The 26807-nt window shown below is 48.0% G+C and overlaps 1 protein-coding gene across 6 annotated transcripts; it reads right to left on the bottom strand.

The window, feature by feature from the left end:
• Positions 1–32: 32 nt before the first annotated feature.
• Positions 33–26378, bottom strand: NAA60 (N-alpha-acetyltransferase 60, NatF catalytic subunit). Of its 6 annotated transcripts, none has more exons than XM_062587866.1 (7): positions 26275–26378; positions 11704–11819; positions 9415–9544; positions 7885–7981; positions 5246–5480; positions 4059–4244; positions 33–3525 (listed from the first exon to the last, which is right to left on the bottom strand). In XM_062587866.1, the coding sequence occupies exons 2-6, from the start codon at positions 11811–11813 to the stop codon at positions 4088–4090; spliced, it is 729 nt and encodes a 242-aa protein (XP_062443850.1). In that variant the 5' UTR covers positions 11814–11819; positions 26275–26378; the 3' UTR covers positions 33–3525; positions 4059–4087. The 6 variants fall into 6 exon arrangements, with proteins under 6 accessions (XP_062443850.1, XP_062443852.1, XP_062443851.1 ...); XM_062587868.1 differs by lacking the exon at positions 26275–26378 and adding an exon at positions 18534–18553; XM_062587867.1 differs by lacking the exon at positions 26275–26378 and adding an exon at positions 12113–12203.
• Positions 26379–26807: the final 429 nt, after the last annotated feature.

Here is a 26807-nt window from a genome sequence, read left to right as displayed (position 1 = left end):
CGTAGCACGTTAGAGGCTCCTGCAGAAAGGGACAGAAGACGCACAAAAGAGGCTTGGTTTAATTGAAGACATTCAGGGTGACGCTGACAGCGGCAGCACAACGCTCCTCAATAAATAACAGGGCACAGTGGGGCTGGGAGGTGGGGACATGGTTGCCACCTTGGAGGACGGGGCGGGGGGGGGGGGGGGGGGGCAAGGAGGACAACGTGCACCAGTCGCCGGTCCCCTCTGGCCTTGGTCCAGTGCAGCAGTGGACAAGTTAAGTTGTGTAAGGGGCACGATAAAAAGAGGTGAGAAATGTCAGTCTGAGACAAACAGGAAAGAGACGGATTCATTCTGGTCCAGCTAGTTCAGAGAAACTTAAGTGCCAAAGGAGACAAAGAGCTTTTTAGCTGCTGAAGAAATCCCCACAAACAAACAGAAACATTTAAGTAAAAAAAAAAAAAAAAAAAAAAAAAAAAAAAAAAAAAAAGAAAAGCAGCTAAGGTAATGCAAAATGCAAAATAAGGTCACGCAAACAAGGCTGGGAGGGTCCTTCAGGGCAGCCCTGCAGGGAAGCGCTGTATGGGGGGGGGGGGGCAAGCACCTCCTGCCCGTACCACCGCAGACGGGCTGCGGAAGGAGCGGGACCGGCGGGCGCCGCCGGAGCCACCGGCCGGAGGGCAGCTCCGCCGAAGAGGGGCCGGAGGCAGCCGCTACCCCGCACCAGGGCTGTTCCCAGAAGGGAAGGGAGCCCGGGCAGCCGTGGGCTCCAGCGCTGCGGCGGAGCGTTGCTGGGGAGCTCAGCCCCACGCGCGGGCTAGTCGGTGGCAGCCCGGCCGCGGGGACGCAGGCAGCTCTTGTGCCCCAGTTAAAAACACCATTAAATAGCGGCACCAGGAACCCCAGGCCCAGCCTGGCGCACGGCCCCAGGGCGGCGCGCGCCGGGAGCCCTTGCTGAAGGAGACTCCCGGGCTGCGAGCAGCCGAGCCGAGCCGAGCCAAGCCGAGCCGGCCGCTCCGCAGAGCTGCCCCCTCTCGCCCCCGCCTTTTGCGACCAGAGCCGCTTTGCCGGCCGCTTCAGCAGAAAACCGAGCTATGGTTTTTGCTGAGCTAAACGCGCGTCGTTCGCTACGTCGCACCCGCACGCGGAGGGGAGCCGGGCCGCTCCGCGCCACCTCGGAGCCCCACCGCGGCTCTCCTCCCCACGTCCCGGCTCTCCTCCCCACGTCCCAGCTCAAGCCTCGATGACCGCAACCCACCCGCCGCTGGAAGCGCCCCAGGCCGGTGGCGTTTCGGCCGCAGGGAACGCCCAGCGCGGCAGCCTGCCGGCCCCATCTCCTCCCACAGCACAACGGTTACCGAGCCTCCCGCAGCCGCGAGGCTGCACTCGCTCGCCCGCTACGGCACCGCCTGGCAAGAGCAGCTTCTCGGCACGTGCTGCCCTGCTCCACCCAGCAGCGCCATCGTTTCTAGACCGCAGGAGAAGGAATAACTCAGGTGGTCAGAGACCTCAGGAGGCTTCTAGTTCAACAACCTCTATGGGGGTCAACATCAGACCCACTCTCAGGGCTTTGTCCATTCGGGTCCTGAAGGCCTCCAAGGACGCAGTCACCCACCTCGCCAAGGCCCTGTCGCAGGGCTCGACTGTCCTCTGGAGAAACGCTTTTCCCTTCAGTCAAAGAGCCGTTGAGCCCCTGAACATGGCACAACACCTCTGCCCAGAAGAGCCCGCTGCGTCCCCACAGTGCAACATCCACCAGCCCCTGGGGCTGGACCAAAACGCTTCCTGTGCCCCAGGGCCAGACAGGGCAGCAGCGTGAAAGCTGCGCTCAGTGGGACCGTCTGCAGCAGAGATATGAAGCTCAGAGCCGCCGTGCACGCAGCCAGCTCCCTGGCAGCAGCGGGCAAAGCCAGGAGCTGGCCCCGGTCTCCTCTCCTAGGAGCCAGCATGGTACCGCTCACAGTAAGTTCTCCTGCATCCTTTTATTATTAAACTCCAGTCTCAAAGGCCGACAGAGATTCAAATGACTTTGTACAATCATTTGGGCTGCAGGATCTCGACATTCTCTTTCTCCCTCTAGGTCTAACAGTGACACCCGCCTGTTTCTCATCCCCGCTCCCTGGCACACTCACTGCCGGAGGCGGCAACACCTGCATGAGGAGCACACCGCGCTCCGGCTGCATCTTCAACCTCCACCATTCCCAGTATCAGAACAGGCACATGACGGGGGGGGGGTGCGTGTGTGCGGGGGGATGAGTGACATGGTGCTGAGCAGGGAAAGAGCCTTGGCCAACGCAGGGGGGCTTGCGGCAGGATCTGGAAGACAGCAGCCATAGCTGTGCCTCCAGCGCTTGCCTGCAAGGACCCCCACCCTGAAAGCAAAGCAGGCACCTGACTCGCACCGAGGCCTGGGGAAGGGACCTAGCGCAGCTGCAGCTCACAGGAACGCCGGGGCCTCCTGCGCAGGCGCGAGGGTAACGTCTGGTGAGCTGAGACGCAGCCGCACCAGGCTGAGCCAGCCGCGGGGCGGGGGGATTCCCGCATCCAGGCAACGTGAGCCTCCTGCAGCACATACAACTGGCACATGCCCGTGGCAACGTCCACAGACTGCAACCTCAAACACACAAGTGAGCAGCAGTGGTGGCTTTTCTTCAACAGCCAAATAAAAGCCACAGTGATCTGTACACAGACCTCAATTCCCAAAAGATCCTGCAAGAGTTTGACGCTGGTGCCAAGGGAAGACACATGCAGGGGAGGAGGAGGAGGACTCTGCACCAGTCTCCCCAGGGCTCTGGCTGAAGCAACAGCTCCATGCCCCCAGCCCCCTCCTCTGCTGAGTTCCAACCTGGACAGAGGCAGAAAGATCTGTACAGTATAATATATATTTCACTATGAAACAGCAATTTCTTTCCCTGCCTTCTACTGGATGCATCCTGAATTGGATGCTTCTGTTTAGGTCACTCCAGAAGGATGGGTGGGGCTAGGGTGGTTCGCTCCTGCGAGGGGGCAGGAAGCACCAGCAGCAGTCACCGGCGCAGCGGGACCCAGCGCAATCCTCTCGGGCCGCCCAGCTCCCCACCGCCCCTGCGACTAGGACAGCACGCTCGCCCCTGCCGGCAGCGGCCTGCCAGGGTGCTAACGGCTCATTTACATGGTTGGTCAGTGCAGATTCGTCAGCCTCATTCAGGTCACCTCCAGCAGCTACAGTGTGGGAGCAGCGACTGAAGCCCTCTGCATCGTGTATACGAGTGAACAAGCCAGAGGCGAGGGAAGTGGCAGGGACGCACGCAGACCGGTGGCAGCAAGAGGCCCTCGCCTACGGCGCAGCCAGATGCCTTACAAGACAGCCAGGCCTGTCCGTGCAGCACTCGCAGACTCCAGGCCACAAGGGTAAGTCAGGGCTGCAGCCAGTCAAGTCTGCCAAATCTTGGTCGATCTGTGGAAAAGGGAGTCCTTTCCAGAGGGCTGGGTCACTGACCGAAAGCCAACAGCACTGGAATCGGTGCAGAGCTGGTGGTTCAGGAGATGAAAGGAAGAACAATCCTATAATTGACAAGAAAGACAAAAGAGAACAGTTGCCTTGGGGAGAACAGTTGTTGCTGCACAGAGGAACAGGGTCTCTTACACATCTGTCCAGAAGACTTTGTTATTTAATGCAGTTGGCAGCAAATGGGCACTCGGTTACTGCGCCTGGACATCCTGCTGGGGAAAGGGCACAGACTCATACTGGGTCTTTCAAGCTGGTTTAACAGAGCTGGAGAAAAAGGCTGGAGACATGAGGGACAGGTTGAATCTATTGCCAGCTTCTGGGCACAAGTAAACAAGATCAGATCCTAAATTCCCTTCAGATGGGACCTACGGGAGTTTGACCACCAGCCCGAGACCAGGGCACAACGATGCCCAAGACGTCTTACACCGCAGCTTGCGCAACGAGAGCGCACAGAGCTGCAGCTGCAGAGGCCCTCGCTTGAGCACGCTCTCAACTGCCCCAGCCCACAGGATGTGGCACGCCACTACTGCGGCGCTGCAGAGCCGGGCCTCGGAGAGGGAAGGGGAGCTTTCTCTCCGGTGCCTACCTTTGCTTTTCGTACATCTTCTGATCAAGTCACATTGTCCGGCTGTATTCAATGCCGCTCTTGGCAGAAATGCCAGACCAGGGCAGAAGGCTGCAGAGAAGGCTCTGGGCTTGTCGATATATCCTCTGGGGAATTGAACAGGGGCTCAGGCTGGCTAGTGTTGATCCAATGTGCTGTAGGTAGTCAGTGGCTATCAGTTAAGGACAATGACATTTATAACGTAACTAGAGAAACAACTTAAATCATCCTTTGGACTATCACTCCTGAAGGAATCTCTAGGAGACAGCAAAAGCTGCCCTTCGTTATTTAAGCTGGCTCACTCCTCACACTTAACCGACTGCTCCTTCCTATCAAGAGCAGATCCACTTTGCACCCTAAGAGGTGGCAGTCTAGGGACACTGGCTCCAACCTCTCTGGGAAGTATCCCAGCTAAGTAGCTGTGGAGTACAAAGGAAACTAGCAGCAAGTTACTGTGGCCTCACAGTCCATCACCTGCCCAGAGATATCTTGCTCGTTCAGCTACCTCTGAGAAAGATCAAGAAGTTTCATCTAAACTTGGCTTGTTCTCCGTTTTCTACTCAGTCCATCTCTCAGGGCAAGGTACTTCCCTTCTGAATGGGAAAAGGGGGCTTGCTCACACCCAAGATCTGGAGAATGAACTTCAGATCTTTTCAATGTAACTGGCAGAGCTGACATGCACCTGCTTTCTTCTGGGAATCTGGGAAGTCAAATCCACCACATGGGGTGCTGAGCCTGATGAGACCCAGACCAGGCCAAGGTCACAGAAGATCCTGCAACCACAGGAAACCAGACCAAGGGCTGCTCTGATATGACAAATCTGAGACTGCTGGGGAAATTCTGCACCACTCAGCCAAAGAATGCCTAACTTTTGCTAAACACTAAGCGCTTGCTTTTCACTGGCAAATTTCCCCAAATTAGGATTCAATGTACCATGACATTGACTCCCTGAACTGTTCCCAGCAGCTTAGAAAATACTTGGAGTCTGGGCATAAATGGATCACTGTCAAATCAGGCCAACATTGCCTTCCTTTTGACTTCAAGGAAATCATCTGCAGAGGCATCACTCTCCAGCTCTAGCCAGGTCACTCTTTGCTGCACCGCTGTTTCTAACCCCAAATATTGTTTGGTGTTTGCTTAGCTCACTCAGACTGAAGGGTAAAGGATATAAGATTGTCCAGGGTGGATGTCCGCCGTTGATGTAGAGAACATAGGTAAAGCCATCTTTGAGGACCCCTCTTATGGAATAATAATAGGGAAGATAGTGGTGCTGCTTAAAGTCTCTGTTTTCATAGAAGTTTATTGCTGTGTTGTTAGTAGTGAGGACATGCAGATAGATGGCTTTGCAGTGATCCTGGGCAGTTGTTGATATATGATCTTTTAAACTTTCAAGCAAGAGTGAACCTACAAAGGAAGGAACAACAGACTCAGTGCAGCTGCCATCCCAGTGACAGCACAGGAAAGCTCAGCTCTCAGGGGGATCCCCTGCATCCACCCTTCAAGCAACGAAGGCTGCACATGCTTAGAAAAGTTCCCAGATCCCAGTCAGTGCTCCAGTCAGTCATCAGCACACTCAGCAGGGCTGTGCTCTGTGGTTCAGATATGAATCTCATCTCAGCAATGAGCAGGGCTTCAAGCCAGACATGGGAATGTTAGTAACATCCATCCCCAGTCAAGCAGCTCTTGGCTTTGGGAGCCCATTTGGTTTTGGGGAAGATCAGCAAGTCTGCAATTCCATCAGTTCCCTCAATTAGCCATCTAAAATTGCAAAGAGTTAAAACAGGATTTCACAAGCAGGTCACTGCACTATTTCTGGTGAACTCAAACTAAAAACATCTAAGAATTGGTAGGACTTTAGTATCTCTTCTTAGGGGAAGAGCCGAGTCATAAAGTCTCCTTCAGCCAGGGTTTGCTGCAGCCACAAATGTCAGCAGGAGAAAGCAGAGAAGAGGATATTCTAGCCCCAAGAGACTAGACCTGGAGGTTCATCTGAACAACCTCAACACAGCATGAAGGATCTAGCAGAACTTGCTTCTTGCACGCACCTACACTACCACAGAAGACATTTCTGGTAACTGCCATCCGATGAGACTGCACAGCTACTTCTTCCACCTGGTGCAGTAACAACAGGCCACTGCCTAAGCAGTTTAGCTAATATAAAACACACAGATGAGATTTAGGCTGCAGTTTCACAATTACCGTAGAAGCAGCATGGGACATGTAAGATTTTCAGCAGTACCCACAGAACTTCAGAGCACAGGTCAACAGCACTGACTCATAGTTGCTTGATACTTAGTAGGAATTTACACCAGTCAAGCACAAAAAGCCACCGAGAGGGGCCAACAAGAGAGCAATTTAAGATATATTCCACTTCTGTCGCACAGTAACTCAACTGTCCTCTGGTTTAATAGCAAAGAGCTAGAAACAAAAGCCTTCTAACATCTGCTAGAGAGAGAAAAAAAAAAAAAAAATCAGAGCTATAGTGCTTAAAAATGTGCCTGGAGTGAAAAAGACTCCTGCATGAAAGACTCCAGCTTCAAACAGAAGTAGAAAACTCTCGAGAAGAGAAGGCTCTCAAAAAAGCATCTGCAGCTTCTTCAGGTTATTTTGCTATAGCTTTAAGTGCAGAGACTTAGAGCGCACTGCAACATACTGTCTGGATTCAACGGGTGCAGGAAATACTGATACTGAAGGAGAAAATTCCAGCAAGATAAAGCTGGAAATCAGGATTTGGAAGCTGAAAGGGGCCTCGAGACAACTTTGACTTTACAAAAGACCTCGTCACCGCTTTCTCTGAACATTATTCTCTGTAAGCATTTTCTGCTTCGTAGAGAAAGCTTCTCTGAAGTAGTATTTTAATGTAAGTTTTAATTGCAGTGCTCCCACTGGTTATTTCTTTATGTATCATATCAGTTTGCATCTTTGCAGGTGTGAGTAGGGGAGAATGGACTTGAAGACAAGTTATACCTGTACCCACTGAACTGACACCAGATGTGCAACACTGAGTCACGCTGGCAAGTCTGGCCTATTTCATTCTGTGGATCCAGCTCATGAAGATATAGATGGTGCTTTAAACCTTACTAGAAGGGCACTTATTTGATGATAAAACATCCTGCTCCAAGGAGATGAACCCTCCTGACTGACTGGAGGATTTTCAGACAGTTGTAAAATTGCTGCGTGTTGCAGCAGGCATTCAGAACTGACCTTTATACGCACTTGACAAATTTAATCGAGTCCAAGTTACACTCTTTTCCAGTTCCCTTGGTCTTTTCCCTAAACATGTGTTCCATCTTTTTAAATTGAAAGCTTAAAAGCAGCTACATTTTTTTGCCTCAGGGGCCAGGCTTCTGATATCCACAGAAGAAAAACAGAAGCTGGGGAATATATGCTCCCTCCTTGTTCCCACCAGACAGGCTCAAACCCTGCTCCAGGATGAAGTCCTGGTGCTTCAGTCAGTCTCACTCTCAACAGCTCTTCCAAAAATCTTGGTGAGGACAGCAGCAGGAATGCGAGTTTGTGGTAAGCTCAGCTATTCTCTGGAACAAGACAGATACAGCCGCACGTTCTCCAGAAACATTTGTACGTTCTGTGATGGGTCAACACCGGTGAAGAGCCCTCGGTGCACCTGCGTTAATTAACCCCCCAAGGGAGGGTGCGAGCATATCACCTTGCCAGCTGCTGAGTCATAGACAAAGTTGTCTCAGCAGGCAATCGGAGTGAAATGTTGCTGGTCTTTCAGTCATGCCCACTAGCCACACACATGGCAAACGAGACACAGCAACAGAGCTGTCATTTAGCGGTATCTTACCTATTCCATGTTTTCTGAACTCCTTCACCACTCCAAGACTTAGGATGTAAGCAACTTGAGTGTCCACAGGAAAATTGGAAGCTAGGATGTCTCCATCCTGCGTAGAGATACGACAAGTTATTTAGTAGGACGCTTGGGGAGCAAGAGGAGAAAGAAAGCATCCCGTACTGGAATATCTAAAACAAGGTCAGTGGCAAAAATTCTCTGCACAGAACAGTCTTAGGTGGAACTTCTAGAAAGGAAGAAGGGCAAAAAGAAACAAACATGACCCCTTAGAGGTATCTTTCATATCATCTTTCCAGACAGAACACAAATCCTTAGGGTTTTTCTTGCTACGTACATTATTCACAGACCTAGAGACATATTAAATATATTTGCACCATTTCCTCAGAAAGATTCAAATTGTCAATTTTGGATGCGCACATCAGTTTCTAGATCAGCAACAGTCTTTATTGCCAGCATGCTCAACGTGGTCTTCGTGTCAAGTGAAGATGTTTGTACTGCTGAAGAGGGCAAGGAGCATGTTCTATGGGTCCTACCGCCCAGAGCAGTATCTGAACAAGGCCCTGAATTCCAGGTTGGTTGGAACAAGAGCCTTTCGCTGACGTTTACAAGGTTGCTGAAGATGAAGTTTCTGACCTTAACTAGCTCTGAGATGAAATCAGAGAGGAACTCGGAGTGCTCAGTGGCATGGGTCTCTTCATGCTGGCTAAGGAGAATAGTACCACTTATTCCCCGTATAAACCTAACACTGATGGCCATTTAGAAGTTACTGTGCTCTCTGCGTTGCCCCTGCTTTTTTTTTTTTTTTTTTTTTTTTTTTTTAAAATGATTTTCCTAAGGCTGTTCTCCCTGGTGACTTTTTCCTCGGTGTCCCAGCAATCATCTCCTCTTCACCTCTGCCCATATTGTGTTCTCTGTCCCAGCCTCCAAGCTCTTACCCATAAAGCCTAAGCTCTCTGCATATTGGCTACCTCTGCTTCGTGTTTGAGATGCTGTTTAAGGAAGGACACCCTAGTTTCTGCAGGAAGCCAGTCAGCCCTCAGCAGTGACTCATTCAGTACAGCTGAAGAAGTTCAGGCCTTACATAAGAAGGAAGGAGGTTTGTTCTCCAACAGCTGTGCATTCCTCTGTCACCACTAAGACCAGGTACAGTGAGAACAGCCAGGCACAGCACATTGGCTTGCTACACAGACACTTTTAGAGTAGGTCTGTGTTATCTGATCTTTCCACAGAGCCTCAGGCAGACAGGTTCCCATCAGACCACAGCTGCCTTGCCCCAGCAGGTAAAAACTTTCAGGTCACAGGCTGCTCAGCAGAAGTTCCTAACCCCCGCAGCCCTCATATTTACACACAACTCATTATCAACGCTCCCCTAGCGGGAAATCACCATGTTTTTCGTCTTTTGATTAGGTCAGAATAGCTTTTACTAGTGTCCAGACAGAGGGGGAAAAAAAATGCCCCAATCATCCCATCTCAGGGTAACTACAGCAAGTGGTGGAATGTCTCATACTGAAACAGCTTCCTTACCTCTTTATGCACTTTTGTTCTGCTCTTGATCTCTGCTACTATCATTCCCACGATGGAGCCTCTATACGTGGCTGCAAGGGAAAAGAACTTCTTGTTGGAAGTGATATCTCGGTACCATGAGTCAGGGTACCTGGAAGAAAGAAAAACCAGGAGCGTTTAGAGAAGACTGAGCCCATGAGAGCAGGCAGGGTTACAGCAAACACTGTGTTGAAGTGCTGCTTAACTGGAAACGGGCAGCAACACCTCTAAACGCCATCGGTGGAACTGCAGGCCAATGGATTTCACACAAGTCCAAGGAAGGAAAGCTGTACCACAAGAAGTTGTCAATCTAAGTATTTTTCTATGCTGCTAGCTTAACTTATTCTATAAAAACATGGGTGGGTACATTATTCACCTTTCCTAACTGTTGTGTGGTACTGGGGAAATATCAAACAGCTATTGTACCCATGTGCTGGCATGGCTTCTTTCAGCTGCACCTGAGATGCAGCACAGGCTGCTACTACTGATGTAACGGTCTCCTGCTTTGCTAGGACAATCACATTTTTGTTTTCTGTTCATTGCCCAGAGCCTTCATTTCCACCTTTAGTAAGATACTTTGAAATACAGGATCCATCTGTGCTCATTTAAGAGCTTAAGAATCTTAATAATTTGACACACGCAGTGGGGAAAAAAATTGAATACTGGTACTAACATCATGCCATCAGCCTCCAACTCTCCTCCCACTTCCGCAGATACTGAAGAGAAACTACAGTACACTGATTTAAACCTAAACGGATGTTCAGTAGACCCTGCAAATTCAAAAATCTATGAATACTTTTGCTCGTTTAAGTTTCATGCAATCTTAATTACTCTGCTAAAATCTGCCACAAAGCTACTCAATGAAACTTTTTTATATATATATATATAAATCTGAAGTCTAAAGCTGCAGTTTCCCTGGATACTTTAAGCCCAAAATCTACCACGGTCTCCCAGAGGAGCTCCTCATCCCAGTGCTTTTAGCACAAACATTTCCCAAAAAGGGGCCTGAAGAACTAACCTGCGACAGGCTATACTTAACTTTAATCCAGATCAAGTTTCTAAACTTTTTTTTTCCATGCAGCAGTACAAATACTTGTGCTGACAGATGGGAAAGACAACAGTCAACCAGGAGGAAAAAGAAAGCCGTGGTGTTTCATTCAATAGCACTGTCAGCAGCCTCACAGAAGTAAAAGGCATATTATATACGATTTCATCTACACAAGGGCTTATATTCCTCCCTGCATCACCACCGCATGAAGTCTACATAGGACAAAAATTTAAAAAGGCAAAAATGCAAATGGACAGAGTCCAGCAGAACAGGAGACATCACAAGGGGGCTTAAGGCAGGAGACATCTTTCCATTTCGTCTACGGAGGAAGCTAACAAAAACTGTTTATGCTAACTGAGAGAACAGAGAAACAGGACTATTTTTTAAAACAAAGAACTGGCGTGCTTTTGATACTCATTTGGTACAAGATTCCTCTGGACAGAGGTTTGGTCTCAAAAATGACTCATTTCAGAGGGTGAGAACGACACATCAAGCTGAGGACAGCCAAGTAGGCCCTGCAGCTAATGCTCTTCGGAGCCCAGAACCACGTAACACCTGGGTTCAGGATGGGACAGGACAAACCTGACCGTCCAGAGTACCTGCAATCACAGTATTGGTTAGATATTACTCACATGCAGTCCATCCAGCTAAACACCTTGTTCTGTCTTGCACAAAGTTCAGTTTGAGACTTAAATCTGACTAAACAGCATTGTGCTCGGGGAGCAACAGCAGTCCTGGGAACACAGGCCAGTACTGTTTGCCCTCCTCCTGGGACATTCAGGACGACTGTTCCTTAGGAACAGCCAGCCCGTTGTTGGCTTGGGTTAGCTCCGAGAGTGCTTTCTTCGCACACCCTCAAGGACACAATTTTCTTTCAAAACACAGGGGCACTGTCATTCTTCCTGAAGGTATAAACCCATTCCTCTCTCGCAGTCTTTCCCAAATAGCAGATCCACCTCCTCTTAATTACAAAGCCCATTTGTCTGCCACAAATCTGCAGACAAACATTCTGATGACTTTACGGTTCTGCAGGAGAGGCAGCAACAGGCCATTCATGGGGACACCACGGTGGTGCATGAAAGATTCACAACCTACCGCCAGCTTAGCAGCAGCCCAGAGACAGCTGCAGAGCCCTTCGTCTCAGCCCTGAACTGCACCCAGGCAGGCTCACACCACTTGTGTCTAGTTCCCCCTCCCTCCTGCATCCAGAAACGGTAACGTACTCTATTGGGAACCAGTCGCCACAGAGTTGTTTCACTGTGTCTATGTCATCGTGGCAGAGAAGACGGAGGTTTACGTCAGTAAGCGCAGTCGGAGGCACCTCCTCTGTCATTCACACCTGCAAGAAAAGAAGGCGCGTTAGGAAAGACGAAACACAAAGGGGAATTCTCAGCATCAAACAAGTTATTCTGTCCAACAAAAGAAAGTTTTTAAAGGGGCTGAAGCAAAACACTGAACTGAGCAGCAACCTGGAGCCCTGCTGCCTGTAGGATCAGGCTGGCACAAGCTCAGCTCACTGAACACCACTGCACTTCTCACAGGGAGGTGCAGACCCACCCTCCCGGCTGGCACTCAGCATTCACACCTGCACACTACAGCTGTAGCATGACAAACATTTAAACACTCTCTCACCGGACTGGATGTCCCATTCAAGCAATGTCAGTGCAAAAGTTGCATTAGCTTCACAATCCTCCCCGGAACCAGCAAAGACACGCAAAATAAATAGGCACAGCAACGATATGAGCTTGATCTGCTCTGATAGCACACAGGACAGAGTGCCAATTGCTCCCCCAAGAATTTGCAAACATCTGCTTCCACAGCACCATTAAGGGAAAAAAAAAAAAAAAAAAAAAAAACAGGTTAGACCTTAAAAATCCATGTTCCATCCCCAAAGTCCAAGTTAAGAAGGCAGTGTAAGCTAGTTTTCTCCTGTGATCCTCTTGAAAGCAACTACCAGTTAACCTAACACAGTAATATTCAGAAACAAGAAAGCCCCCAGATGCCAGGTCATTCAGCATCAATGCTGAAAAGAAGGCAATTAGCTCTGCTAATGAACATAACATTCAGCCTTGACGTAAGAACTCTCCCTGCAACACATGCTGTGTGATGCCCTTCCACGGATACGCACTCCCACCATCCATCCGCCCCAAGAGTGGCATAAGCCCCCCACGCCAGACCTCCTAGGTGAGAAGCAGAAGCTGTGCTGCTGGTTTGCTCGCAACTTGGAACAAGCCAAAAGGAGGAGGAAGGATGCAATTAATATTCACTATCATCCAGAGAAACCTTTGTCTGCCCTTCTCCTACCCAGGCAAAAGGAGCGGCAAAATGCTTTAACAAGCAGGAGCTCCAAAGAAGTTTTCCTGTAGTTCTTGAAAAAGATGAAATAAGGTGGACGTCTTCAAAAAAGAGGCCCTTCTCAGGCATATCTATCCTTCCAGTGATCAGTCCTTAAATTTTTCATTCTGGAGAGCATCAGAAAGAATCTCTGTGTTGACATGGATCACTTGCTCCCCCCCAAAGAAGTACTTGAAGAATGACAGTTATTTAGCAGTCTGTTCTAGGATCGTTGTTGCATATGTGAAAGCTGCAAGCTGCTCAGTAGAATCAGCCCAAGTGCTGGCTTCAGAAGGACTTAAGCAGCTGAATCCCTCAAGAAAAAAAAAATCCTTGGTGTTTTTAAGACTAATTTTCCACTGCTAGAATTGGTTCAGCCCCTCTGAGGCTCGAGCTCTGAATTCACACCCGCGAAACCAGGAGCGGCCACGGCAGCGAGCGCGCCCTCCGCCACAAGGCCTCCAGAGACCCTTCGGCACGCTCAGCTCTGCCCCGGTGACGCCGAAGGGAGGCCGCGTCCACGAGCCGCGGCCGAGCGGGTGCTGGCCAGGCTGCCAGCTGCGGGGACCCGCGGGGCAGCGCCTCGGGCTGCAGCTGCGAGGCAGCGAAGCCACCCCGCCACGCGCTCCTCCCCGTCCCTTGTGCTGGCTCCTTTGCCGAGCCAGTTTGGAGCCGAAAGCCAGCACAGAGTCACTTTGGTTTCTAAGCGAGGGCCTACCAGGTGTTCGCAGGCCAGAACGCTTCGGCAAAGGCTGCGGCGAGCCCGAGGCTGGCTTAGAGGAGGGAGGAGCGAGCACGACCGCGCGGCCAGATGAGCTTTGGCCACGGTGAAGCTCCAAGCTTCGCTTCATCTCACTTGCGGGCAGCGCTCAGCATTCAGGTTTGCAATGGCAGTATTCTCTCTTCTCGTAACTTTTATTTTTGAAACATTTAAGGGTCCTGCAAGTCAACACTCTTATCCTATCAAACATTTAAGATACTCCGGGCATTAATGAGAGATAGACGAGACAACTGGAACAGAGCCGTATTCATCGCTACCGAGCAGACAAAGAAGGGCTGGGAGTTTCCAAACGACGACTTAGTCAGCACAGGACACACACTCTTGCACGGATTAGTTCACATTTATCTAACACTTTATATTCTCAAAGAGCCAGGCAAGCATGAGGCATTATCCCGCAGCTCAAGCTAGTCTTCTTCCCCCTCCACTAAATTATATGTTTATATTTGAGTGACTTCTTGAATTAGTAATTCCTCTCCCCCTCCCCGAATTCAGACACCCCTTCCCCAGCACTGGGCATGCTAGCAGGGACTCACTGCATCCACTTTCTGCTATGTGACCAGAGAGGGATGCGCTTGCATTTTAAATAGCATTTAAAGCAAATTTAGGCCACCTGCCTGGCAGTGTGCCCTGCCACAGAGTTTCAGGAGAGCAGATCTGTGCATCTTCGTTACCGGCAAGGTATCACTGCTGCCAAAGAAACAAAGGCAGAAAATTAGTAACCACAATGATCAGGAGAGAAGATATTCCATGGAAGTTAACTTTCTTCATGTTCAGCTGCCAAACTCACTGCTGGCTCTTTGCAAATATTCAGACCAATGTTCAAGACCAAAGTCCTGGCACCTCTCACATCCATGTGGGCACAGCAGAGCAAGAGTCCTGAACAGGAGCCTTTGCCAATCACTCTGTTTTCACTTGCCAAGCCTGAAAGCAACACTTGAGCTTGCGAAATGGTTTTCCTGCATAAGCGATCCAAAGATTTCCCAGAGCTTTGCTGATCTCTATACTTTGCGAAATATTTTTGCCTATCTATTCAAAGCAGAATCTGAAAACACTGAGGTTATCTGCTTCCAAAGCCTTCTTTTTGAGACATACATTGAAGGCCCTTGAGGCCAAACAGGAGCTCAGCACCCATTTGCATTACATCAAGAAGCAGCAGCTCTGTATTCTCGCTACGCTGCTGCACAAATCCCCTGCGGAAACCAGCAGCCCGCAGCTGCCAAACTTCTGAAACAAGCCTGCTGGAGGCAGAGCACCCCCAAAAGCCGTCAGGAAATCAGGGATTTTCAAGAACACTGTAGAAAAGAAATCCAAATCCAACACACACACACAAAAATCAGAGGAAAACGCAATGCATTTTGGATGAACGTGGTTGAAAAGGCCTAACGAACTGCTTTAAGCGGCTGCAAGAGCTGAGACCTACCGTTATTACATCAGTCCTAGTGGTTCAACTTCCTCGTGCAGAAAAACAACTTTTAAGACCTGCATGCTTTAAGAATTACTCTTCCAAGCTGTTTCCAGGTAAGATGCTTTATCCTACGGGCTATACCAGCAAAAGCTTCTCATTTACAGGAATAGCAGCTGTACTGCACCAGAGGCAGCTTACACAGGTGCACAAAGAGCTCTTCAGGGCAGAGACTAAGAAACCCATGGACTATGGGAGAGAATCATGACTACCACCAGGATTATCGTGGAAAACAGCATTCCCAGCTCACTGGAAACCTCCTGACCCTGTCCTATAGCCACTACACAGGAGGTGCTTTATGGAAGTGCCCTGAGGAAAGAGAAAAGCAGGATCGAAGCATAAAATTGTTGCTTGCTAAAAGCTGAGGGGATTCAAGACGGTGTTTCAGGCAAAGTCTGCAATATATAATACACAGTAAGAATGAGAAGGTACCAAAAGGCTTAAAGACAAAATAGTTAAGATATGGTGGAGAATAGAAAGCTCTAAGGGAAATCTGGTTGCAAGCTGGGATTTGATCCTGGTGGCAGGTGTAAGTGAGGCATACTACCACTCAAAGCCAAGGACGACCTGCAACTAATTTAAACTAAGCGTTATCTCAGGAGGGAATGTTTTGTTGCAAAGACAGAACAGGTTCTGCAATTTCATAAGATCTTCTTACAACAGTCCAATTACTAAGACAGAAAGCTGCTCTGGGAGTCGGAGGTTGTTCTTGCTATGGCTCTCCGCAGCGGTGCGGAACATTCCTGGAATTCAGGAAACTAATCGCTCACACTCATGAGCCTGGAAACAAACTGCCCCATAAAGGCATCCAACATAAGACACTCTTAAGAACTGCTAGAGTCGAGAGATCTTCGCTCTGCCCATCTTCAGTAACGGGTATGTATGAGAATACACTCAAAACAGGCGATGCAGTGATTTTTTTAACATAAAGTACTAGACCAGAAAAGTGACCAAATTACACACACTCGTTCATTTGACATCCTTTTGTAAGGGTCAGTAAAAACAATTATATTTCAGGCACTTTGTGCTTTACAGTTAGCTTAAAGAGTAATTACCAAATCTGCCTACAAATCTGTTGGCTCGCACAACAGCTAGGAAGTTGGCACTTAGCAGAAAATGAAATGCATGATGCATGCTACTACCAATCGTGAGAGCATACAGCAGCAAAAAGCATCAGAGAGAAAAGGTTATCCACCCTACCTGGGCTGGGCGAAGAGAGGGCAACTGAAATTAAAGACAGCGCTATCACAAAATGCTTCTGCATTCCCAGATTTGCAGTAAGTTAATGAAGGGAATAAAAAGGAGAAAGTCAAGAGATTAATTGTGTACAAGTGGCAATGACACAGGAGCGACACAACGTAGACTAATGACTGAGAGGAGCTTCAAATCCTTGCACAAAAGCTGAGGATCAGGTGTAATAGCTGGCATTTTGCAATTATAGTGCTCTCTGCCTCATCTGAAGCACCTACCGGCTGCAATCACAGGCAAGCTAGACCATCACCAGTCCTTCCGCATCCGGCAGTCCCTGTGGCCTGTGGGCAAGACCACAGGGTTCCCTTCCTCTCAAGACCCCTGAAACGAAATTTCATTTACACATAGTCCTCAAACTGAAAAAGATTGCAGTAGGTAGCTGCAGGGAAGGAGGACATTTTACTTTTACTAGCAGCTAAAAACGAGGAACTGAAGCACGCAGGAGGAATGACTACTAACAGACGGAAAACGCCTCAGCTAAGTCACACAAAGGACAGCTAACGAGAAGGAGGTGCCCAGAAGATGGCTTCGGAGGAGGCAGCCACCACCCGTGCTGACACCCAGAGCCCTGCCTGCGCCCGATACGAGCATGGCCGGCGACGCTTCCAGCAGCAGTTCCCTGCACAGCAAGGACGGAGGCTCAGTTCCCGGGAGAGCTCTGCAGCACCACTTGGCAAGCGCTCACGTACGCGAGGGGCAGGGTGAGCTTCCCGAAACAGGCAGAAGGAACATGGGATGCGAACGCTGCGCGATCTGCCTCGGTTCACTAGCCCGAGAAAGCACCTCTCTAATTGCTGGATGCCAACCGAGAGGGACATTGTCTTTTTGGGCTGTTTTCTGCCATTTCAGCAAGTTAGTGGCTCATTGAAAGGTCCAACAAGCACCAGAGCTGCCACCAAACGCAAAGACGGGAAGGAAAAGCAGGAAGTGGAACTCACTGCCTTTGAATGGTGAAAAGGCTGAAATTACTATCAAAACTAGCAAACAGCCACTAACGCCTTTCCTCCTGGGTGCAGACAGAGAGATGCTCCGTGGTTCCCTTTGCACAACACCCACATCTACGCTCTGCCTCACCCGGCTTCTTTTAGAGCGTACGAGCTACACCAAAGTTAAAGCTGTCCCTATATGCAATTTCAGTCACATGTTACTTAGCTATTTTCCACGTTAGCTTTACACGACCGTCTATTAATCTTCCCAAACTTCCACCCCCTCCATACTTGGGGGTTTTTAGTTAACCTTGCAAAATTGGCATGAGGCTGAGACTGTGCAAAGAGCCCAGTTTATTAGAAAGACAGTGATAGCTGAAAACGGAGCAGACGAGACCGAAGCAAACACGACACACGACAGCGCATACAAAAACTTATGATCCATACAAATGGATCAAGTTTTCCTGACAAGCAGAAAGTAAGTGAGGTTATAATGAGGCATTTCACAGCGAGATGAGATACACTATATGAATTTCTGCTTATAATGCACGTCTTTAGTAAAGTGATCCTAACTGATACCAAGATTTATTCTTAAACCTCTCCTTTATTTTCTCCCCTTCGGGAGAACTTGAGGTTACGACGATAGCACAATTACAGCAACAAAACACTTGAATAAAAATAAAACCTAATCTGTGTTTGCTGGCAAAGTTCTGACCTGCAAGTTGATAGGGCATAATTGAGAGGGCAGGCTGGGCCAAGAGAAGCTCCAATTTTAAGTATCACTTTTGAAGTCAACTGGGACTTACAGGACAAGAGATGTATTTGAAAGAATAAATATATTTTAACATTTCATGCTTGCACAAAAAAAAAAAAAGAGGAGGATTTTTTCACTTGCAAAAACAAAAGTAGATTGAAGTCCATCAAAATTTTCTACTTTCCAACTTAAAAGCTAACTTATATCAATCCATCCTTGAGAAAGACTCACACCTGCATGAAATAGTAAATAAAAACAAAGTATTAGCAGATTAGTGGATTTTTGTAAGACGATCCTATATTTTAGGAGACACTATCCTGAGACACACATCATGACCCACTCCATTATTGCAGGCACCTCAGTCAATCCTTCTTTATTTCTTTGGGCTCAAGATTTTCACTTTCCAGAACTCAAAGCATTTTCTTCAAGCACACTCCAGCTAGATTATTAAGCAGGATTATCCGCTGCAGTATCACCAAAGGAAAAGATTAAGTCCTCCCAGACAGCTACCAAGTACACGGCACGCACAGGCCAGACCCGAGCACCTGCAGCGACGCTACACCAGGCTGCCGAGGGCACACGGGTCAGCCCTGCCTCGACGCGATCCTCCGCCGGGGCTCCGAGGGTCGGTGCAGAATTCCAGGGACAGACACACACGCGTCTGCCGTATTTCACACGAGCAGCACCACCCGCTTGGCACAAGCGCTGAGTACCATACGCTTCCGGGAAACTTTGCACATGTGCAGAGCAAGCCCGACCAGGATTTCCTTGTGTCTGGTAACCTCATCAGGGCTCCAGTCATGCTGCCAAACCCTTGCCTGCAAATTCTGTACATACAGTCCTCAAATCCAAGCAAGGGAACGCTTCCAGGGAAGAAAAAAAGTTTACAACATCTGGCATCTTCTCTATTGTAAATAAAGAGCATCGTGCAAAACCCAACAGGATTTTAAGAGCTATTTCAAATGCAGGATAGGAGCCTGTTAGCTGTGCCTGAGCAACACAGTATTCAAAACGGACATGAACTTTACTATTGCCTGGGGAGCATCACTTTGAGACCCAGTAAGAGTTCTCACAGCCATGAGCATCTCTACCCTGCACCATCTGGCACCGGGGATTTGATTCACACTAAACCATTCAATTTGAGCCAGTTGAAGGTCTAAATCTGACAAAGCAGTACAGATTTTCCTCTTGCATTTCATTTTAATCTTACTGCATTTTCAGGTTACTGATCTCACAGGGAACATTGTACATGGATACCTCCGTTATCAAGCTCCTTTTATTAAATAAAATAAAATTGCTATTGCGTTTGAAAACATAATGAACTCATTATTAAGAATCTCTAAGAGACAATTCTAGAATTTAAGGTAGCCTCATCAAAGCAACAGAAGACAAATTCAAATATATATATATATTTAGGTACTTGTTCCCACTGTGAATTAGATACCTAAATACTACTCAAGTCTAATCACAGAATGAAAAAATTTAGGTTAGAAGGACCCTCTGGAAATCACCTGGTTTAATGCAACTTAGATCAGGTTGCTCAGGCCCACGGTCCCACAGATCTCTTCACTCTTTGAGCCCACACTAGATCTTTTTCCACCCAAAGGTGGTGATGCTGCCGGGTGGTCTCCTCCCACTAGTGCAATAGCACCAGGTTCAGATGCATCCCCAGCAGCAGAATCCCACCACACACAGACAGCGCACAAGCGAACGTCTCTGCTCTCGTAACGTCCAAGGAAGATCCTGATGACAATCAAGAGCGACTACTGAGACAGGAGTGCTGCAGGAAGAGTCCCCAAAGGATTATCAGAGCTCCGCCTTTTATCTGCAGTATAGTGTTTCAGAAATCCAGACATGAGCTTGAAATAAAATGACTTTTAGCTGTGAAATTAGTTCTTTAGGGTCTATTAACACACTTACCAACAGCAGTTCTTTGGAGTATTTTCCTCTCCCTATTTACTGTGAAATAAAGGAACTTAAAGATTAATTTCTTTTCTATTTCTCCTCTAATAAGAGGTGAAACAGGTATCTTAATGATAACTTACTGCAGATATTCCTGGAACTGAGACCAGAAGTGGGGCTCACACACCCAAGCTCCACAGTCCTGCCTTCCCTGGGTAAATCACCTTCAAACTGGAAAGTTCAGGTATAAAACATGCCATCTATATTAACACGATCACCTCTTCCATGAACGCGATACAGGCATAGCCACTTGCCGTTAGGCGTTCGTTACACTCCCTTTTTCCACTCCACTTAATGCTTCTGCTCCTCCTAGGAATCACATTTGGACTCACTTGGGACAAGCAATAAATACAGAAACCCCAGATGATCTAGTTCCAATACAGTATGCAAACTGGTTATAGCTTGACATTCACAACCACAACTACAACAATGTCAGCTTCACCTCTGTTCTTATAGCATCCATTGTATCCTATATGAGCACTCCCCGAAACTGCCTTCACTTAATTTCCTAAATTAGCTGAAACTGATGTTTGGAGCAAGAGAGAGACTATTTTAATGGGAAATCCAAGACACAATTGCTAATTTTATGCCCTGGTCTGAAAATAACGTAATAATATGGCTGGAACAGGCTCGGATGCTGAAGCTTATGTCATCCCACAATAGCCCACAGTCCTTTCGATCCAGGGGTTACATTTGTCCAGTTTCTACCAAAACTATAAGCACTTAGAGGGGCTTAAGGGCCCCTCACACACCCTTTGCCACTTAGTTGCAAGCATTAACTCTAGACTTTGTGCTCCTTAGCTTTTGTATCACTTCAGTAACAGCTTATTGATACACCACTGAGTCCACCCAGGATGCAGACCCTATTTGCCTCAGAAGCACGCCTCAAAGCACTAATGAGTTTCCCTAATGGACATTTTAACAGAGAAAAGAGTTTGTCAGCGCCTGAACTCTCCTCTATGGAGAATCAGGCCAGGAAGGCAGCACTATAACACACAGCCTGGGAAAACCCACACCGGCACTCAGCCCTTCTCTAAGAGGTTCTCCTCCACGCCAATCCTTCCTCAGCACTGAAATTCTGCAAACAACATTCACACCTTGTCCCCAGCTCAGAACTTCATTTTTCCACCGTGCCCCAACTGAGGCATATGCACCACAAGATCTGGACTCCAAACCTGAAAGCCAAGTACACAAAAACACAGTTAATAACACTTTTGCCTCCTGCCACAAAGAATCAGAACTTGAAACAGACATCCAAAAGATATCAAGAAATGAGTAGGGAAAAGGTAAATTCTACCTGCACAGCCAGGTGTGGTCATTTATTTGATATGAAAACACTTACTGTTAGTGAAATCCTGTTATACTTATATCCCTGATCCTCTGCAAACTTGAAGCTTGATTTAATATTTCTTCTGCTAGAAGGATAATAATCTTTTCAGTGTGAGTCACATTCTGAACTCGTCTTCTACCCTGTAGCTCTGGTTACATTACTGAAGCTGTAGATTTCACTGAAGCTGGTATGAGAGAAATGTGTCTTTAAAATACACGGCAAAAGGCACAGCTCTTTGCTGTCCCAGATACAGCAGCTCCTCCAGGGAATGGTGAGCAAGAATCACTAAGAAGGTTTTGCTGTTAAATCTTTTCTTGCCTAAGACATGGAAAAGAAAATCTGCTTTGTGACAGTAGCACTGCGAGGAGTTAAAACCAAAGGGTCACAGTAAGGCAACATTTACAACAAGCAGCTAGCTAGTGGGGAGATTTAATACTTGGCAAATGCTGAATGCAGCAAGTTTCCAACAGGCAGCTATTGCACCAAGAAAAAAAAGGAAACCTCAAACTTGTCGTCATATATGCAGGCCCACAGCCATTCCAGAATTAGAATAAGCAGCTACACATCAAATATACACAGCAACTAAAAAAAAAAAAAAAAAAAAAAAAAAAAAAAAAAAAAAAAAGAGTATCTGGAATTTCAACCCTGGGCAGTAAAACACTGGGAGAAGAGAACTGTGAGCCGGCCTCCATTTCCTAGACACCGTCCTCTTTACTGAGCAGCAACGCACAGCTGCCAGGAAAACCTAGTCACTCCACATACACCATTGCAGCAGACACTAGCAAGTTTAAGAGACTTTTGCAAAAAATGTGCTAAAGCCAACCAAGACAAACAGAACAAAAGAATCTACAAAAACAAAATACATTCCCAAGGAGCCTGAAAAGAACATTTTTTCCTCTCTCTACTTGGCAGAGATGCTCCCCATCCTCTCTGTGCTCCCAGACCCTGTATTTTAACTTAGAGCCAATATGGCTCTTTCTTCCTCATTCGTGTCTTCTAGCATCAGAGACAGGTTTAACACCGAAAAGCTTTGCTATTGCTTTAAGCCAGTAATATTTAAAATGTATTCTGGAACAGATGAATGTTCTTACATACAATGACCAGTTTAAAAGGAGAAATTCGAGACTGATTTAAAAAAGCTAATGTTTGAAAACTACCTGACTCCAGTTCCCGCTTTTTTGCGGAGGGGAAGGGGGTGCGTGGCAGGGAAGCACTGGAAGACATCAAACTAAGTCTTTTTGCAACACACTGCATTCATGACATTAGACACACTGATTGGCATTAAGACACACATGCACACCAAAACACACACACAACCATGCACAGAGGAAAACCAGCAGTGAAGCCCATCTAATAAAGACTAAAGTGTTTAATTCAGGTTTATTGAGGAGATGCCCAGCCAAGAGAGAACTTTATTTGCCACTATGCTGAACAACTGATGCCACCTGCTTCTTTAAAAGCTCCACATCAGAAGAACAAAGTATTAACAGCAGCCACCAATTCCAAGTCACCAGAAGAAAGCCAAGCGCGTTACTGAACGCTGCCTCCACTAGAGCATGCCTGGGACAAGCTGGAAGCCATGGCTGCGAGAACTCCCGAGACAACTCCGCAAGCTACTCGCAGGGAAGTCCCCAAGTTCGTACCTAAAACTGCAGTTCAACAGGTATTTTGCATCAGCACCGTCAACAAGAGTCAGCCCCTGCAGCCACGGTCTCATCGGCCCCTGCTCACCCCCAAAATTACACTGGGAAATTACCTGGATGCGGAGGGGGAAGAGATGGGGGAGGAAAGGTTGAAGAGAGAGGGGATAGCTTTTTGGGTGGCAGCATCAGGTTCAGTTCACAAACAACACGCTGAAATCCCAGCACGGACTGGCTGAGGTATCAGATTATATTGCCCCAATACTTATATTCATAGTACTGAAGAAACAAAAAACACAAACAAAAACAAAGCAAAACCATACCATACAGGTACGAAGATAAGCCTTTACCAGGGAAAAGATAACATATGAAAACAAGTACAGACTTCATTAACAAAATTAAACGTGTTAATTTGAAGCCTCTTTGAGCTTCCAGCTACAAAAGATCATTTTTCTGAATTCCACGGGCAGGATCATTTTTCTGAATTCCACGGGCAGTGCCCACAACTTTTCAAGACATTAGGCTATCCTAGATACCAAAAGACATGATGACACCACTCATGATTTAGAAAAAGAAACAAAAGTTAACCATGTCACATTTTTTTTTAAGGATAGCATTCATAAAGGAGCAGTTTCTCGGCAACTTAGCAGTTATTTACACATATTAAGCCAACTTGTTAGTAGCTCAAGCAACCATCTGAGGGAGAGAAACAGCAGCAGCTATTTTAAATGACAAAACAATGTATTTAGAGTACTGCTTCATACACTAGTGAATGTTTCCTCCCTTGCTACCAGGCATATAGAGACTGATTAAAGCACCAACTTACATAACATAACAAAACTGCTTTTCTAATCTGCAAGATTAAACCCATCTACTTAAAAATAACCTGGAACCAGGCACTATTCTAGCATTAATCATTTTGAAGCTACACCAGTGTTATCTCATAAATGAAGAGGGCTCATACTCTGATTACGACAAGCCGGGAGAAAGTCACCCGCTTCTTTAAAAGATCACTTTTAACAAATCTGTTAGAAGTGACTTATTAAAAAAGTACAGTATGCTATGATTCCCAGAACAGCTGCCAGAAGTACACCCATAAAGGCTTTTGTGGAACCTAAGCTGTTGTGGGATAAAGAGACTGTCCCTGGCGGACTAAAAGAAAGTAAACAAAGCTTGAACCAAATGGATGAAGAGAGACTACTAGCTACTATTTGGCCAACAGAGTCATAAAAACTAGACAGAAGAACAAATGAATGGATATGCAACACAATTTACTCATGACACTTAACTTTTGGGATAGGACACAGATTTTCAAGACTGTAAAATCTGAAGTTGTTCACAGTCGTAAAAGGCTCTTATGCCAAAAGACCAAAAAAAAAAAAAAAAAAAAAAAAAAAAAAAAAAAGACAGAAAGTCTGTATGTTGGTAGGTAAGAAGGAATGCACGCTGGAGGTAAGCAAACACATCCAGTTTGTGTTAACCGTTGTGAGGAAAAAAATGTGAGTTCTCACAGATAGGTCCCTGAGAACATTAGTTTGTTGCTCAGCAGCAGTCAAAATAGGATACTGGGAATCATCAGAATAAGCAGAGAGGACAAAACAGAACAGCAATCTGGAAAGCCTTTGGTCTGAACTAGCATGGCCATCTCTAAGTTATAAAGGTTTCTTAACTCTATATATCTATCAATAAAAAAATCCACAGTTCTCAGCAGCAGGGAGAATAGCTGCAGTGAACAGTCAAAGTGCAGAGGAGCTCTTACCACAGGCCTTAAGCACGTACATCTAGCACAAGCTATCTGATTTTGAGAGGTACTTTAGTATAAACAACACAGGCAGAGTGAGTAACGACAGATAAAAAGGTTAATAAAGTTCAAACTCAGTGTACCAAACAGAATTAAACATTTGAATGGCTTACCATGGGAGATCAGGCACAATCATCTGACATTTGTAATCACAACCGAATGTCTAAAACGTATGCTTTAGTTCAGTCACGGTTGGACTAGACACAGCAAGCCCTGTGGTAAATCTAAGCCCATTCAAAACAAGTGAAATACAACCACCACCTCTGCAATAGGAGGAAAATATGAAAATATGCAGCTCTAGTAAGAGTCCAAGTGTTCTACAGAAAAAGAAAAAACAAAAAAAACCACGCTGTTAGGCAGCATCGCACACACCGTAACTGTAATTGTACCCTTACTACTCACAGACACTTCCGTAATCAGAGGGCTTGGTGATACCTGTGCGTTACACATCCGCACTGCTGTTCAACAAGGAAGAAGAGGCTGAAAGCGTCAGTAATCCACTGCCTAATGGGTATCAGTCACAGCGATTCCAACGTGACACAGAAAGCAGCAGCACTTTCGGTATTTACGTTAGTCAGTTTGAGCGCAGAGATGCTATTTTTCTCATCCAGATAGCAAACGTATAATCCACCACCGTGCACCTCATTTGTCCGAGCCCCAAAGAACTGAGCACAGCAGCAGGCTTCTTCCCAAATCTGCTGCTACTCTTCCCTAGCACACGGCAGGGAGCACTGTGCCGCTGAAGTACCGTCCTTCGGACAACATTTAGAGATTAGTTTAACAAACTGTAATTAAAGACCTCGTGACACATTCTGCAAAAAACATTCAGCTGTTACCCTGCTTAGACATGAAGATGACCAATCGGTTCCTCTCCACTAAAACTCCAGAGGCAGGTTCAAAGAGACACAGCCCTTGTGGAAGGTAAAGCACAGAAAAGCTAAGCTGTCTTGCAGTCCTCTTAAAGAAAATTCTACTACAAAGAAAGAGGAAATCAAACCACATTATTTACACTTTCCCTTGGCAGAGCATGCAAAGAGAAGGCAAAGGTTGTAAGCGCAGCTCTTGGCCCATCTAAGACTCTACTAAAGCCCAGTAACAATCCCTTCTGTTGGCACAGCTGCATCCTTACACAGGGCAGTGCCAGCAGACCGACTCCAGTTAGAGCTGGGGGGTTTTTAATAGCCTGAGTCACACAGTTACAGCAACATAATTATGTTGTTTTCCAGCCAGGCCTGAAGCGCCCACAGGCGCTCACACAGCTACCACATTAAACCGAGCCGTTAGAGAAGCCCCGCGTGGCGGGAGGGGCTGCCCCCCCCCGCGGCCCCGCAGGCCCCCGCTTCCTCAGGGCCCGGCGCACAGGGCGCGGCCGGGCGGGGGGCTGCCGGTCAGCACCAGCAGCCCCGGCTCCGCTGAGCCGCTCCCAGCTCTAAGGGCGCCGCGGAGGCCCGGAGCGGCCGCGGCCCGCGCGGCCGGAGCGGCGCCCCCGGCCCGCGAGCAGCCGCCCGGCTCCCCCGGCCCCCTTGCCCCGGACAGGCCCCGCCGGCTCTCACCTCGGGGGGGCGGCGGCCGCCGGGCGGGCGCGCTGCGGCAGGGACGGGGGCGCTCAGCGCATGCCGGGCCGCGGAGAGCACCGAGGCCGCGACCGACACTCCCTCCCGCGCACCCCGCAACAACGCCGCTCCCCATAGGCTGCGCGCGCGGCACGTGACGGGCGCCGGCGGCGCTTGCGCAGAACCGGGGAGCGCGCGCCGGCGCCGAGCCCCGCCCCCTGCCGCCGAGTCCCGCCCCCGCGCCCCGCCCCCCGGCGCCGAGCCCCGCCCCCCGGCGCCCCCCGCCCGTGGCCGTGGCCGTAGCCGTGGCCGCTCCTGGACGGTCGCTAACAGCGTCGCGCCACGAGCATCGCTATTTCAGACATCCCTGTTTACAACCTCCTGCCGAGCCGGCACGGGGGGCCGGGCAGGAAACGCTCCTCGGTCAGGCCAAAAAGCGCCGGCAGCCCGGGGCGCCCAAAGCAAGCGGAGGTTATCAAACAGCTACAACCCCCAAAGCTGCAGGGAAGGGAGCACAATGCAAAAGGACAAAA

This window comes from Rhea pennata, chromosome 15, assembly GCF_028389875.1.
Source record: "Rhea pennata isolate bPtePen1 chromosome 15, bPtePen1.pri, whole genome shotgun sequence".
Lineage (NCBI taxonomy): Eukaryota > Metazoa > Chordata > Aves > Rheiformes > Rheidae > Rhea > Rhea pennata.
This window is presented reverse-complemented; position numbering and strand designations above follow the sequence as displayed.